Genomic DNA, 15,073 nt, shown 5'->3' on the forward strand with positions numbered 1-15,073 from the left:
TTTTGGAATAAGGCAGTATGACTAAATGGGAACTGTTGAGTCTCTAAATACTTTCCAGATGTACTGCACACTGGAGCCTAGATGGTCAACCCTTCCTTTTACTTTGCCAGATGGATAACTGTAAAAGAAGTCATGTTCACAGAGAAAACTTTCTAAACCAGCTGTATATAATGACAGTAAAACTCACTGTAAAGTCTATTTGTCTGGTCAGTGAGACTCAACAGGTGGTGCTACACTTTTCGTTTGTCACTTTAATCAGCTGCTCTATGTTGTGTTTCAGCTTCCACCTCCAGCACTCAGCAGAGACAGAGCTCAGCAGCATCCCAGTCCAGCGGCTTCCTCAGCAACATATCAGCACCAAATAGCATCCCACTGATATCTTCTTCCTCTTCCACCCTGGTTCTGAAAGGCCCCAACATGGCTCCACATGAGCATGCTGTGGCATCATCACTTTCCTACCCCCATGGCAACATCTCTCCACAAAGACTCTCTCAGACAGACACTATCTTACAGTGAGCTAACACTGCTCCATTCACAACACAGAACTCAGATTTATCTGTAATCGACACATAAGGAAACCAAGGTTTTTGGGTCAGCGTTTACAGCGTTTACAGTGGCCACTATGGATCATTTTGTCTTAAATGTTGTAATCCAGTACTGCCAGTATCAGAAAGCCCCAAATCCTTAAACTAGCATCCATCACACAGTTAAATACACAATAAACATTTGCTATACCCTTCACAAGGACTATTGTTATTTTCATCAAATCTCTGTGTTTATATGTACAAACCTTCACTGTATCCTTGAACATATCAATACTGAACTTGTAATGAACATGCAGCTAGACTGGATCATCCCAACTGAAAACTGCCAAATCACAACAGCTCTTTATAGTGTAAGGTAAATACCCTACAAAAACCTCAACAATAGGATGACCCTCTTTAAGCAAGCACTTTAACAGGAGGAAATGAGGCTCAGGGAGGGCAGCCATCTGCGCGACCAGTTTGGGGTGAAAATAGGAAGACGGGACAAAGGACATGCTGTGGAAGGGAGCTAGAGATTAATAACTAATGATTAAATGCAAAGTGGTGTATAAATGCCAAAAGGTGAGTGCAGAAGAAACATTTAGGCCTAGGCCTATTGCAGCATAACTAAGAGGACTCAGGGTCACCTGATCCAACCCTGAATATGTGCTTTATCTAAACTGAAAGTTTGAAGCCTAATCTTAAAAGTAGAGAGGGTGTCCGTCTCCTGAATCCAAACTGGAAGCTGGTTCCACAGAAGAGTTTCTTGAAAGCTGAAGGCTGAATCCCATTCTTCTATTAAATATCCTATACATTTTAAGACTGAGGACAATAACCTTGTTTCATCTGAATTTAGAAACAGGAAATTGGAGGTTATCCACGTCTTTAATTACTTTAAGACATTCCTGTAGTTTAACTAATTGGTGTGTGTTATCTGGCTTCATGGACACATAAAGCTGAGTTTCATGTGCATAGTGAAAATGTATGATATGTCTTCTAATGATATCGCCTAGGTTAAGCATATACATAACTTAAACAGAAGTGGTCCCTATTTATATGGACAAACTGGAGCCTGTTAGATATGATTCCAACCACTACAGCACAGTACTTTTAATACCTAAAGCATGCTCTTATCACTGTAATAATATTATATGGTCAACAGTACTGAAGCTTTAGTTAATGGTAGGACTTCAAAGACATGTAAAGTAATTACAGAAGTTAACTGAAAGATCAATCGAAGAAAAAGTGTAAGTAAGTATCAGCTGGTTTTGAAAGCAGCTCTGTGTAATGGTACATCTGCAGGATGGTTATGAATAAGTATTGTGATGATAATGTGTTTGTACTCTGCCTTTGCTTATATATTACTGAATGATACGTGCCTGATAAATGAAGGTATGAAATCCAGACATGTTACTGACTCACATTTATTTATTATGGTTAAACAAATTTTGTAGATTTTGTTTTGCATTTCCATCATCTTAAAATGTTAAAATGTTAACTTTCACTGGTTAGTAACATTTGGAAAAAATTCATTCAGACACAAAACTAATTAAAAGGAAATGGCCAGCCTTAATTCTTTTTATTCCCATTGATGTAAATGACTGTTTTAAAAAGTGAGACCAAACATCTACACAACTTCAATATTCAAAAACATGGAGACTTGGGACTCTTCACTGTAAAAGCATTTCATCATTTGGAATAGCTGTTTAGAACTGCAGTATACACATACATTGTTTATTCGTTTAGCCGCTGATAATCTTGTTAGAGATGGCTCCGGGTAGTGTGTAGAAGAGCAGGGCAAGGAACAGCGCTGTGATCAGCAGAATGATGCCGATGATGATGTACTTCTTGTAGCTTCGCCACACCAAGTGAAAGAAACATTTGAAAGGGTTAACAAACCACGAGAAGGAGGTGTCTGGACGACTGTGGAAAAGAGAGGAGAAAAGCAAATTAACTGGTTTAGTTCATTACAGATTCTTACAGACTGAGATGATTATGATGCTTTAGCAACCCTGAATGTGTCACCTGGGAAAGTGTCTAATGCTACCACATTAAAAACATGATTCCAGAAATCATATAGTATATCCAGGGGCTTGTATTTCCATGCATCGTCCATGACAGTTCATTGTCCTTTTCCTCATCAGTCTTTCTTGCACTGCTTGGCCCCTTTTCCAATGCCTTTCTGACCTTATTTGCTGACTAAACTTGGCTGCTACGCAAGTTTCAATGTTCAGAGAAACAACATGGAATTGACCAGTAGAGTTTGATGGTGTGGAAGCCCTTCATGAACAGGACTGTTCTGCCCTGTGTTAGCTACTCACGATGAGTACCTGCTGTTATCTGCCAGGTGTGAATCGCGTAAAGTAATGAGGCTTTCCAGCTTTTTATTCTTTAAACTGGTTATTAGATGCCTCAGCCTTTGTGATGCTGACTGGTTCTTGTTTTGGGAGGTTTGCTGTGGTTTCCACCAGTCACTTTGTGTTGGTAGTGTGTGACACCTCTTTCTACCAAAGTTCCTCTGGTATTGTGCAGTCTCTGGTCTGGGTGGGTCTGCCCGTGGGTTATTGTTCTCTTGTAAATGAGATTACACCTGGATTGATCTTTGGGGAACAGGCCATGTATTCTCTCTCTATCTATGTGTGCATTGATCAACAGATAGATATAGCTCCACTTCAGGTTGGGGGGTTGACTCTTGACCAGGGCATCTGTATCCAGTAAGGATCCCCAGGCTAGCGCCTCCCCATTATAACCGAACCTATCTCGAATATGAGTGAAAAGACAGATAAGTGAAGCCATAACGGCACAGACGTCGTCACGTGTTGAAGAACCAGGACACACTAATGAGAAGTGGAACAAGAGGGCATAAGTGGGCAAGGGATGAGAACGGCACTGTTGGAATGCTGCTATGCAGGTAACCCAGCTGAAGGGGCTACATGAAGAGGATGTGGGACCTATGGACTCTAGTAGCAGTGTTCCAACATGCAGAAGATCAATGAGGTACAGGCATGGAACACCATAACCAGGTGGCTGGCATAGTATAAAGAACATCTGTGTCAAGTATGACCTGGAAGTCCTGATACCAAAATGCCATGACTGAGCTAAGATCCTGTGGGATACAGACGGGTACATCTGGTGATACCTTACCAACCAGACATAGCTGTGGTGGACAAGCAGTGGAAGAAGGTCGTAGTGATACATGTAGCTATACCAAGTGGTAGCAACATCAACATTTTTAAACCACTTTAATAAGGCTGATTCCTTAACTGGTCATAGTTTGTTAGGTGAGAAGCCTCAAAATACAGTAATATTCTGTTTCATTTGTACATATGTAATATGAACTAGTACTTTGACTCACAAATATTGTTATTGTAAATGTGTAAATATGTAAAATATAACTCAAATTTACAGAAATGTCCCTGTATTCTTTTGAGGTATTTTCCGTACATAAATTAATTTTATTCTGACAGATAAACAGAGCCTTGTGTGGTTATGTTTACTTTGGTTTTGGTAGTGGCTCTGGCTCCTTGCGGGCACGGCCAACAGGATTTTTCTCCGACTCCTCAGCTGTCACAAGATGGAACTCTGCTTCCACTTTCCCCTGGAGGAAGATCGATTGTTTGGTGATCTGTATTTGCCTGACTTTATTTTTATATTTGTTTATACACTGCATGTGTGTGTTACTGTGTACTTACGGTCAACTCTCCTGACTTTGTGAAGGGCCACCAGCCTCGTGCTCTCTTCTGCTGAAAGATGGAGATTCTCTCAGTCCCATCTGTCAGCATCTCCGCCTTACACGACTTGGCTGTTTTAGCTCCCCGAGTAAATCCATGGAGGTCTAATTCTAGTGTGCCTGCAGACACACAGTCAGTCAGGTACACTGCCATGTTTTTTGCAGCCAACACCAGATTTCGTGGTAGTGTGCAGTGTTAGGTTATCAGCTCATGCGAACAAGTTTGAAAAACCACACTTGGAGGCTCCTCATCCATTAAAAATCAGCTGCTGCCTCTGCTTGGCCATCTGAATCTCTTTTGTCAAGTTATTTTTGCCTTCATTCAAGTCATGCACATTTTCTCTCAAGTATTCGTCCTGGCTCTCCAATGCGATTCCTAATACTTTCTGCCATTAAAGATTGTCTCAGAAGGTTTGTCATACCTGCTCAATATTTTGTCACGATCCTGGGTCTTCTGACCAAGCGTTTTGAGTTTTAGTTTATTTTGATGTTTATTGTTTATGTTTAAGGTCATTTGCTTATTAGTTCCCCCTTGTGTTTTCAACCTCTGTTAAGTCTCCCTTGCCCTTCATGTGTTTCATGTCTGTGTGTCTTACATTGTCAAGTTCATGCTCTCATGTCTGCGTCTCATTATGTTTCCTGTTTTATTTTGAAGAGGTCCTGTGTTCCTGTGTTCTGTGTTTAGTTTTACTCTCCCCTTGTGACATCGTCATGTTCATGTGTGTCAGCTGTTTCCCCATGTGTTTCCATTTCCCTCATTATCCTCCTGTGTGTATTTAGTCAGTGTGTTTTCAGTCATTCCTGGTCAGGTTGTCTGTGTTTTCATGTCGTGTCTCCAGGCATCCACGCCAGTTCTCCATGTTTAAGGTTTCTTCATGTTTTAGTTTTAGTTCACACAGTTTAGGTTATTGTTTAGTTTCACCCATGCACTTTGTTTGTATTTATTTTGCCAGCCTTAATAAACTGCTCGTTTTCTGTTAATCCACGTCACGTTTCACATTCTGTTTCGTTTCTGCATTTGAGTCCTTTTTTCGCAACACATACAGTCTGCCTCTGCAAACTGTGACAATGTCCTTTTCTATGTCTTCATGTTTCTTCTGTTTTCAGTGCTTTAAACATTTAGCACCATCTTCAGGTTTTGGGCGGTATTAGCATTGTTAATAGTTAGCAGGAGTAGTCTTCCTGAATTTCTGCTGTTTCCTGTCCTCCACAGGAATGATTCAAGTAGGGTGACCAACCGTCCTCTTTTCCCCGGACATGTCCACTTTTCACATTCTGTCCGGGGGGAATTTTAAGATTGATCAAAATGTCCGTGTTTTCCTACAGAGGACGCATGTGTATGACGTCATCCCTGAACTGCTGCTTTGTGAGCGCTTGTTCTGTGCTCACAGACGGGACAGACAGCGCACAGCTACGCGCCTAAGGATGTTTAAAAGATCCCAAAGTGCAAGTGCATCTTTTCAGACGAACTGCAGAAGAAATTTGCCTCGTACCGACCCAGTACTGGTAATTTTTGTTATGCAGATGAGGCATTATTTCTGTACCATTATTTAATTCCAGACGCTTTTAAGTTGGGGTTTTTTTGCACTTGTTGACTTGTAGAAGCCTATATGACTTTTTTGATTTCACAATTCATTAACCGCACAGAGAAGGCATCGTTTAAATATGTTAAATATGTTTCTTTAAGCAAGTTCTTCATGACCGAGCCAAGTGTCCTCTTTTTTGGAAATCAAAATATGGTCACCCTAGATTCAAGCATACTCCTTATTCTATGCCATTATAGCAGCATTTTCCTGAACACAGTGCAGTAACACTTTCTATTCTTCACTGATCGCAAAACTAAAGGTGCATCTGGGCACATCCCAGAGACATTGAGCTGTTAGCCATTAGCATGCGTCTGTACTACCTGCCCCAGGAATTCTCGCATGTTATCGCGATAACAGTGTATGCCCCCCGTCATCCAATGCGGATGCAGCCTGTGACTCTCTCCACTCTGTGGTCAGCAGACTGCAAACGCATCTCTGAGAGCCTTTTTTTAATATCAGGGGTCTGAACACTGCCCACCTTCACCCAGTATGTGACCTGCCCCACCAGAGACAATAAAACACTGGACTTACTGTATGCCAACGCAAAAGAGGCATACAACTGTATGCCTCTCCCTCCCCTGGAAAGATCTGATCACAACCTGGTGCACCTTGTTCCCGAACCCTTAGTGCACAGGGAGCCACCAGCCACCCGCACAGTGCAGAGGTGGTTGGAGGACAGCGAGGTTCTAGAAGATTGTTTTGAGTCTACTGTGTTTGAGGTGCTTTGTGATGACCACGGGGAGGACATTGACAGCCTTGTGACCTGCATTACGGACTACGTTAACTTCTGTGTGGATAACACCGTACCCACCAGGACTGTGCGGTGCTTCTCCAACAACAAACCCTGGATTGCTCCAGAAATAAAAGCTGTCCTCAAGCAGAAGAGGAGGGCCTTCAAATCCAAAGACAAAGAGGAGTTGAAAAGGGTGCAGAGAGAGCTGAGGGGACTGATAAGGAAAGGGAAGGACAGCTACAGGCAGAAGATGGAGAACCAGCTTCAGCAGAACAATGTTAGCGAAGTCTGGAGAGGCCTCAGAACCATCTCAGGCCACAAACATAAGAACTCTCTGCCTGGGAGGGATGTGAGGTGGGCAAATGAACTGAATCATTTCTTTAACAGGTTTGATTCATCCAGGATGAAGTCTTCAACATCGGCTGCAGACTCACCCACCCCCACTGCTGCTGTTCCACCTCTGACACCTCAGACACTTCACACCTCCTCTATTCACCATACTCAACAAGTATCTACTGTGGTTAAATCCAGCTTCTATCAGTTACGTCAAATTGCTAAAGCTAAGCCTTTCCTCTCCCACAAGGACCTTGAAAAGCTTATTCATGCATTCATTACCTCTAGACTGGACTATTGTAACTCCCTCTATTTAGGCCTCCCTCACTCCTCTCTTCACCGGTTGCAATTAGTACAGAACTCTGCTGCACGCCTTTTATCGGGTGCCAGAATGCATGATCATATGACTCCAGTTTTAGCCAAGTTACACTGGCTCCCTGTGAAATTTCGCATTGATTTTAAAATTCTTTTACTCACTTATAAAATCTTAAATAACATGGCCCCTAGCTATTTAACAGAACTTCTTCATTTGTATAATCCCATAAAAGCATTAAGATCTTCAAACCAGATGCTCTTAATGCAACCTAAGTCTAGGTTGAAAACCAGAGGTGACCGTGCCTTTTGCCATTGTAGCTCCTAGACTGTGGAACAACCTCCCTATTGCCATTCGCTCTTCTGAGACTGTTCAGTCTTTTAAATCTCGTTTAAAGACCCATCTTTTCACTCTGGCTCTGATGTAAGATAGTTTGATTATCATTTGGTTGGTTTTTATGGTTGTCTCCTCCTGCGTTGTATCTTTCTTATCTTATTTTTATCTGTCTTATTTTATCTTTTAATTTGTGAAGCACTTTGATCATAACTGCTGTTTTTAAATGTGCTATATAAATAAATTTTGATTTGATTTGATTTGATACTCACTACTCTCAACCATCCAGGTTAGGAGGAAACTGAGGAGGATTAAAGATTAATGGCATCAGTTCAAGGGTTGTCAGGTCCTGCGCAGATCAACTGTGTGGGGTGATGGAGCACATCTCCAACCTGAGCCTGAGCTGGGGACGGTTCCACAGCTCTGGAAAACCTCTTGTGTGGTACCCGTGCCAAAGACTTCATGTGTCAAGGCCGGTGGCTTTGACATCCCACCTGATGAAGACCCTGGAGCGGCTGGTCCTGGCTCAGCTTCGGCGCCTTGTGAGCTCGTCACTGGACCCACTTCAGTTTGCCTACCAGCCTGGCATTGGAGCGGATGATGCCGTCATTCACCTCCTACATCGTTCCCTCGCTCACCTGGAGACCACTGGGAGCACTGTGAGAATCATGTTCTTTGATTTCTCCAGTGCCTTCAACACCATTCTTCCCACAGTCCTGAAGGCCAGGCAAGAACTCTGGAGTGGACCATCACCTCACTACATGAATACTGGACTACCTCACCGACCGACCACAGTATGTGAGAACTCAGGGCTGTGTGTCGGACAGGGTCGTCTGCAGTACGGGGGCCCCACAGGGAACAGTTCTGGCTCCGTCCCTCTTCACCATCTACACTGCAGACTTCTCCCACAACTCCACCCAGTGCTTCCTGCAGAAGTTCTCTGATGACTCTGCAATAGTCGGCCTCATCACTGATGGGGACGACAAGGAGTACAGAGGACTGACTCAAGACTTTGTGGACTGGTGCCAGCTGAACTACCTCCAGATCAATGCCAGTAAAACCAAGGAGCTGCTGGTAGACTTCCGCAGGCACAAACATCCTGCACTGCAACCACTGAACATCCAAGGTATGGACATCGAGGCTGTGGACAGCTACAGGTACCTTCATCTGAACAAAAAACCGGACTGTACTCACAATTCAGGTGCTCTCTACAGAAAAGGGCAGAGCAGGCTGTACCTGTGTGTGCACCATTCACTCCAAAAGACTTAGGTCTTTTGGAGTGAATGGTGGCTAATACACCATGGTAGCCTTCGCCTAGTCTCCCTGATGTGTAATATTACCAAGTGCAATTTTTCTGATGCAATATAGTATTTTATTCTGTTTTGTATAGTATGTTATTCTATTTTATCTTATTCTATTGTTTTTTTTCTTAGTTTTGGTGCTCTTAACTTTGTACTGTCCTCTTTCTGCCATGACCAAATTTCCCACGTGTGGAAATAATAAAGGGTTATCTTATCTTCAGCCTTCTGTCGGCCATCAGCGGCCCCAGGCCTTAACACAGGTTGTATTCTCTACTGTCTTGCAACTTTCACACTTTAGCAAGCTCTCAGCTATGTCATCTAACAGTGGTCCAGAAGCCTTATTCAGGCTCTTCTCTCTCCTGTCTTGCAACTTTCAGCCTTTTCGCAGCCTTGAGCCTTAATGCAGGCTCTTCTCTCTTGTCTTCTTCTCTCTTATCTGTCTAATAACCAGTCCATTTAGCATAGTGAAGTCAAACTCAGGACCTTTTTGGTGGCGGAACAGTGCTAACCACTGCATCACCTCAGTTTTATGTTCATCAGTAAAATATGTGTGTATAATTGCCTCTCCATGTGAATAGGCACTTGTGCATACCCACCTAGAAAGTCGTCAGAGGAGAGTGTCTCAAAGTCCCAGACCTGCAGAATGAGGATAGCAGGAATCTTCTGCTCTGTTTTATCTAGAGAGAAAATACTCTCTCTTTTCCTCACCACCACTACCTGTGAGAGGTAAAGTTGGTAACGATGTGATTCTGTAGCAGCTATTTTATCTACATCAGGCTGGGAGCTGGAGCTCCTAGGACCAAAGATCACACAAATATGAGTACCTTCTCAGCAGGCATGTAGCTGAAGGGGAACACGAAGCGCCAGTTGAAGTTTCCTTCTCCAGTCAGAGAGTTGTAATGCACATCAGTTTCTTGTCGGTCATCTTCTAAACCTTTCAGCCAGCTACAGACAAAGGGAATGACAGTAGATTTGGTAAGGTGAGCGATTTTCTAGCAGTGCTTTTTTACATAAAGGTTTAGCTAGCTAGTTTAGCTTTAGGGGCTGCAAGGCACTAACGTGTTGACGCCGTGCAGCCCTTGCACGGGGCAATCCGCGTCAACTCGCTAACAGAGATATGCCATATATTCAATGTGCCGTTCAATACATATATATTGAACGGTACATGTGGGTACTGCAATACTTTTTGTGGCTACTAAGGAATCAGCCAAGTTTACACAACAGAAAGCAAATGTCACTTTAGTTTTGGAATTATTATTTCCAAAGCTAAAAACATATTTATTATGCCAAAAAATACCAGGAACAAATAGATTTTTTTTACCCCTTGATGTAAATATCACTGAACTGTTGACCAGTGAGGAAGTGGCTGTCCTCCAAAATGACATCCTCTGTGTTCCAGATGATAATACGCAGCTCGTATCTGAATAAATACATCTGAGTTTGAATGACCGCATTCCAAAACAACATTGACAGACATTGTTTTATTACGTTTTTGAGGTCATCAGCAGTTTGTAAGTCTCACCCTTTTGGTTTTCGAGGTGAAATGGCCACTGGAGGTCCTGGATGTGGCAGGTCCATTGGAAACATGTCTACCCACATCTGGACCTGACCCTACACATGCACACAAATGTAGGCAGTTAATGAAAGAAAACTTTTCATACAATTGGTGTTAAATGAAGTACAGGCCAATAAATTTACTTTACCATATTAAAATAAGCATTTTTAATTGGACATTTGGGCAAGACCCAGAAAACCCAGAAAGCTTAGAGGTTGTAAATGCATGAATAACGATTATTTTTTACCAGGATACTAAACTCAAACATACCTGGTCCATTCCAGGCCGGGCCTTATTAAACAGAGTTCTGGTCTCAATGTGCTCTGGTACCAGTGTGCATCCTACACCTGGGATCTCAGCCCAGCGGTGTAGGATCTTCAGTGACAAGTGTTCATAGGACTCCACTGGCTCGTCTGAGAGATACACAAGACAATGACAAATCAGACTCCTATATATATTTTCTAGCTCCAGCATATTTTCTTGATCTATACTATCTTTCCCCACAGTGACCAAGTGTTGGATCATAGGGATCGTGTGATTGTTGGTGTTCTCTCTATTGCATCACCTGGAAATACTAAAACTGAAATGACATGTACAGCTACTGATGGGGATATTTATTACTTATGCAACTGTACTCACATTGTATTGTACTTACATTTTATATAGCCCTTCCTACTCATACTGACAGCACAAAGTGCTTTAGACTACAAAGATGGAATTGCACCTGATTAAAAGGTATCACATGGATTCATGCAGTAAATGTCTGAAAACTTTTTTTTTAAAAATCATGCAACTGATCTAGAATGCCCTATATCTACCTTCATGCATGAAGAGCGTCTTGCCAGTGAAAACTTTATCTGACACAATGATGCGCCCTGGACTGAAGTGAGGACCGTCCAAACCACTCTCTCTGCACATCTTTGCCAACAGCTCTGATGGCTTCAAACAGTCTCTCCAGGCATTGTAACCCTCACTGATAGACAACATGGAAGGAACAGTAAATACTTTAGTGCAATGGATTCATAGAATGCAGAGTTGTAGATGGATATAGATGCCTGGAATTTCTACTCCTCCAGTTGAATTTGGTAGTTTAATGTAATAGAAAAAAAAGTAATGTAACTATGAGGTAGGATGGTAATTTATTGAAGTGACCAAATGGAATAAATAACTTGGACTTTGATCTGAAAGAGTTCAAATGTCCAGGCTTACAGACTGTACTCAGCAGGGAGTCCACAGGTGCCTCTGTGTTTGCTGTAATATCGGTTCTCAAGGTCAATGCAGGTCTCTCCAATCAGATCGTCCCCTCCCACCAGGTCGTGGTCATAGATGAGCACTGACAGCAGAGACTCCTGAGGAAGTGTTGCCTGCATCTCAAAAGATCTGGAAGAAGGAGAAGAGAAGGAGTCATATTTAAAATGTGAGACTATTCCTGAGAAGTTTTACCAATTATTTACCTTCCAAAAACAGGGTTTAGCTGTTTAGGAATGTAGTTGTCTCTGTCTTTGATTTCATTTTTGCCAAGTCGTAGAACAATGTACGGGTCCGCCTTCCCATCCGGGTCAGCTGGGTGCAGGTTAGAGGCCTGGAAAGACAAGGGTTATCATAAAAGAACTCACAAACAAGTACTAAAAGTAGTACCATTAAGGGCACTATTTGTAAATTATTATGTTTAATTTTTTTAAAAAACCTTCCATTATAAAATATGCTATAGTTCAAGATGTCTGCTGCTTATTCTTATTATTTCAGCTGCTCCTTTTAGAGGTCACCAAAGCATCATCTGCCTCACTGGGGCACCTGCTGGTACCTCCTGGTGGTGGTTTTAACTTTCGGTACTACTAACAACAAAAACAGGCAAGTATAAGAGATGTTAATGGACAAGAAGGAGAGAGTATAGTCCTCCTTTAGGTAACGAGGGACTGGGAATCAGGGATCCTCGCGTCCTCGCTGTGGTGTTCGCAGTTGGGCTTTTGTGGTTGTCAAGTGTTGCAGTGCTTGTTTGGGCTGTAAGGACAGCCTATATTAGAGTACTGGTTGCTTGCAAAAAGCTGCAGTTTGAAATGTGATTAGGTGCTTTGCTACAGCTTTTAATGAACTTGGTGCTGAATGCTATTTGGCCTCTGAATATGAGAACAGATGGGTTTAACAAATGTGGTGACAGTTTTAATGAAGGTACTTTTGTGTAATACGAGTTTTTATCACAGAGTGGTGCAGCTAGTCAATGAGCCTAAAGGAATAGAGGTCCTAATGTGATTGGTCACTTTCAAAACAGTGACACCACAGGCTCTGTGATGGACAGGTTCAGTGTTAAATGGAGCTAGGCCGCGGGAGTAACATAAGCGCTGTTTTAAACTGCATTTGTTTGAAAAATGAAGCAGAATTCACCTTTGAGAACAGAGCTGCCTGTGAGAGCCTGAATCTCCTGCATCGCTCGCACAGCAGGCACTCACATGTGCGATGGCTTCTTTGAAAACTCAGGCTGCCGAGTTCTCCAGGTTGTTAAATTTACTTCAGGGGAATACAATTGTGTGGCAATCAGAGATTGGCAGTTTGATTACTTTTTTTCAAGTAACAAGTAAAGTAAGGGATTACTACTGCAAAAAAGTAATTAGATTACTGTTACTTTCCTGTAAGCACGCTGCGTTACTAAACCGTGATTTTGTGTCTCATGACAGTGACGTACGCGTGTGCGACGTCCGTGCCAACAACAGACGTGTGCAGATCAACAATGGATAACATGGAGTGATGGAGAGAGTACGACCATGCAGCATTTAAAGCGTGGAAGTAATCACATTACTTTGAGTTTGATTCTGTAAAAAGTGACACAAACATTAGCGTCTGCTGCTCACTCTGCGTGGGAAGAAAACTTCTTTCTACGGCAAAAAATTAAACTTCAAGTGTGAGCGAGCAGCGAGCACGCCGCCACGGAATGTGACACAGAGAAACCCCGGATCCCCCACTGACATGACTGCTGTGGGCAAACCTCCACCCGCCCCACTCCTGCTGAACAGGTGACAATAGATTTAAGAGCTGCTGAATGTTTGATTTTATTTATTTTCTGCTGTGTTTTACTTGCTTCTATTTGAAAGAGTGTAAACACAAAACATGATTTTATTTTATATGCTGGAATATGCAGCAAATATGTTTAAATGTTAAAAACATTTCTTCAAGTCAAAGACAGTTGCATAGAATTTAATTTTTGCTTGATGCAATGTGCATAAAGGTAAAATATTAAAACTGATAAAACAAGTTTTAAAAAGAGACTTTTTCATTTGATTACATTTTGAATGATGGATTATGCAGAAAAATAGAATTGGGCTGAAAGGTCTGTTGCTTTATTACGTATTCAGGTTGTGTATCATATTTTTAAAAGGTAACTAAGTAACTAATTAATTTTGAAAATAAGTAATCAGTAAAGTAACGGGATTACTTTCTTGGAGAAGTAATCAGTAATTAGTAACTAATTACAATTTTCAAGTAACTTGACCAACACTGGTGGAAATGATAATGATAATAATTTGCTTGTCATTATGCTTTTTCTTGCATGCGACTTTTGACATAATTAAATCTGCCAGAAGCACTTTGAGAGCTAAGGCAGACGTATAACTACACATTCAGGAAGTGCTGTCAATTAGGTCCGCACAGAAAGGATCTAGAGCAGTTTAAACCTCTAACGTTGGTGTTAGGCGATGTACTAACTACTGTATCACGTCAATTTCACTAAATGCTGCTTTTTTTGTTTCTCAGTACAATGGAAAACTATTCTACAACTTTCAAGTAAAACATTGTTCTCTGGAGGTGACATTTTAACAGTATTTAGTTTAAGTATGTAAGTTTTAATTCCAAAGAGAACTCAGCAGAAAATTCCTGTGTGAGCAGGACTCACACAGACAATGTAAACCCGTATGAGAACTTGGACTGGGCTGTTGGGAGGGATTCCTCTGTTGACTCTGAAGCTCCCAGTGTCTGTTGCTTCATCCCAGTCCTCCTCCTTCTCCTCCTCAGCGAGCTTATAGAGGCAGAATCGACCCTAAGAGACAGCATGAAGATTTATGTGTAGATATGCTAGTTGTTAAGCAGTACGGAAGTAGTACCCACAAAGAACATTACAAAGTATCTCACCTTAAATTTTCCAACAAACCTCTCCTCATTTGATCCCTCTTCCTCACTGGCTTTCCCTCGGAACAACTCATATGTTTTCACCCAGTCATCAAAGGGCCCAAACTCTGACTCCAACTCCTTGTTGTACAGCTGCAGAGCCAAGATCAGAGTAACTCAAGCTTTTCTTTCTAGCATACGGTGCCCCTTTTATTCTTTGGTTGGATAGTAAAACCATAACAGGGCCCGGTAAACCTGTACAAGAATTGTATCATCTCTGAAAAAAATTACCTTGAGTGTAGCTAATTTGGTATGGGGACTGATGCTGGTTCCCTTTCCTTTGTGTTGCCTCTTCTTCTTATCTCCATCAGACTGGCTGCTGACTGATGAAAAAGACAAGGCATATTTTCAGCTGTGAAAACTAAAGGTCCAAACACAGCAGATATCATATTTAAAATGTGACTACAGTATTTAACAGCAGGTAACAAAGTGAGCCACCGAGTTTAGTTAAGAAGTGCCATACCCTGAGCTCAGAACTGTCCTATTCACCAGAAGCAACAGTTCAAAAGT

General features: G+C 41.9%; 2 protein-coding genes across 5 annotated transcripts in view; one reads left to right on the forward strand and one right to left on the reverse strand.

Annotated features, from left to right (window-relative positions):
• Window positions 1–1,932, forward strand: part of si:ch211-67e16.4 (myocardin-related transcription factor B) — a 20,139-nt gene extending 18,207 nt beyond the window's left edge. For all 4 annotated transcript variants that reach the window (XM_031754884.2, XM_039599875.1, XM_039599876.1 and 1 more), the window contains exon 10: window positions 281–1,932. In XM_031754884.2, coding sequence (XP_031610744.2) covers window positions 281–516 — 236 coding nt within the window. In that variant the 3' untranslated portion in view covers window positions 517–1,932. The remainder of the gene's footprint in view (window positions 1–280) is intronic.
• Window positions 1,933–2,070: 138 nt separating this feature from the next.
• fer1l6 (fer-1 like family member 6) overlaps window positions 2,071–15,073 on the reverse strand; it is a 74,461-nt gene continuing 61,458 nt past the window's right edge. The window contains exons 33-46 of the mRNA XM_039599863.1: window positions 14,795–14,886; window positions 14,528–14,656; window positions 14,292–14,435; window positions 11,863–11,990; window positions 11,618–11,788; window positions 11,227–11,381; window positions 10,679–10,821; window positions 10,376–10,464; window positions 10,175–10,273; window positions 9,678–9,798; window positions 9,450–9,570; window positions 4,217–4,374; window positions 4,022–4,122; window positions 2,071–2,447 (exon numbers count right to left, since the gene is read on the reverse strand). Of these exons, the coding sequence (XP_039455797.1) occupies window positions 2,267–2,447; window positions 4,022–4,122; window positions 4,217–4,374; window positions 9,450–9,570; window positions 9,678–9,798; window positions 10,175–10,273; window positions 10,376–10,464; window positions 10,679–10,821; window positions 11,227–11,381; window positions 11,618–11,788; window positions 11,863–11,990; window positions 14,292–14,435; window positions 14,528–14,656; window positions 14,795–14,886 (1,832 nt within the window). The 3' untranslated portion in view covers window positions 2,071–2,266. The remainder of the gene's footprint in view (window positions 2,448–4,021; window positions 4,123–4,216; window positions 4,375–9,449; window positions 9,571–9,677; window positions 9,799–10,174; window positions 10,274–10,375; window positions 10,465–10,678; window positions 10,822–11,226; window positions 11,382–11,617; window positions 11,789–11,862; window positions 11,991–14,291; window positions 14,436–14,527; window positions 14,657–14,794; window positions 14,887–15,073) is intronic.

Source organism: Oreochromis aureus, linkage group 16 (genome assembly GCF_013358895.1).
Source record: "Oreochromis aureus strain Israel breed Guangdong linkage group 16, ZZ_aureus, whole genome shotgun sequence".
Classification (NCBI taxonomy): Eukaryota; Metazoa; Chordata; class Actinopteri; order Cichliformes; family Cichlidae; genus Oreochromis; species Oreochromis aureus.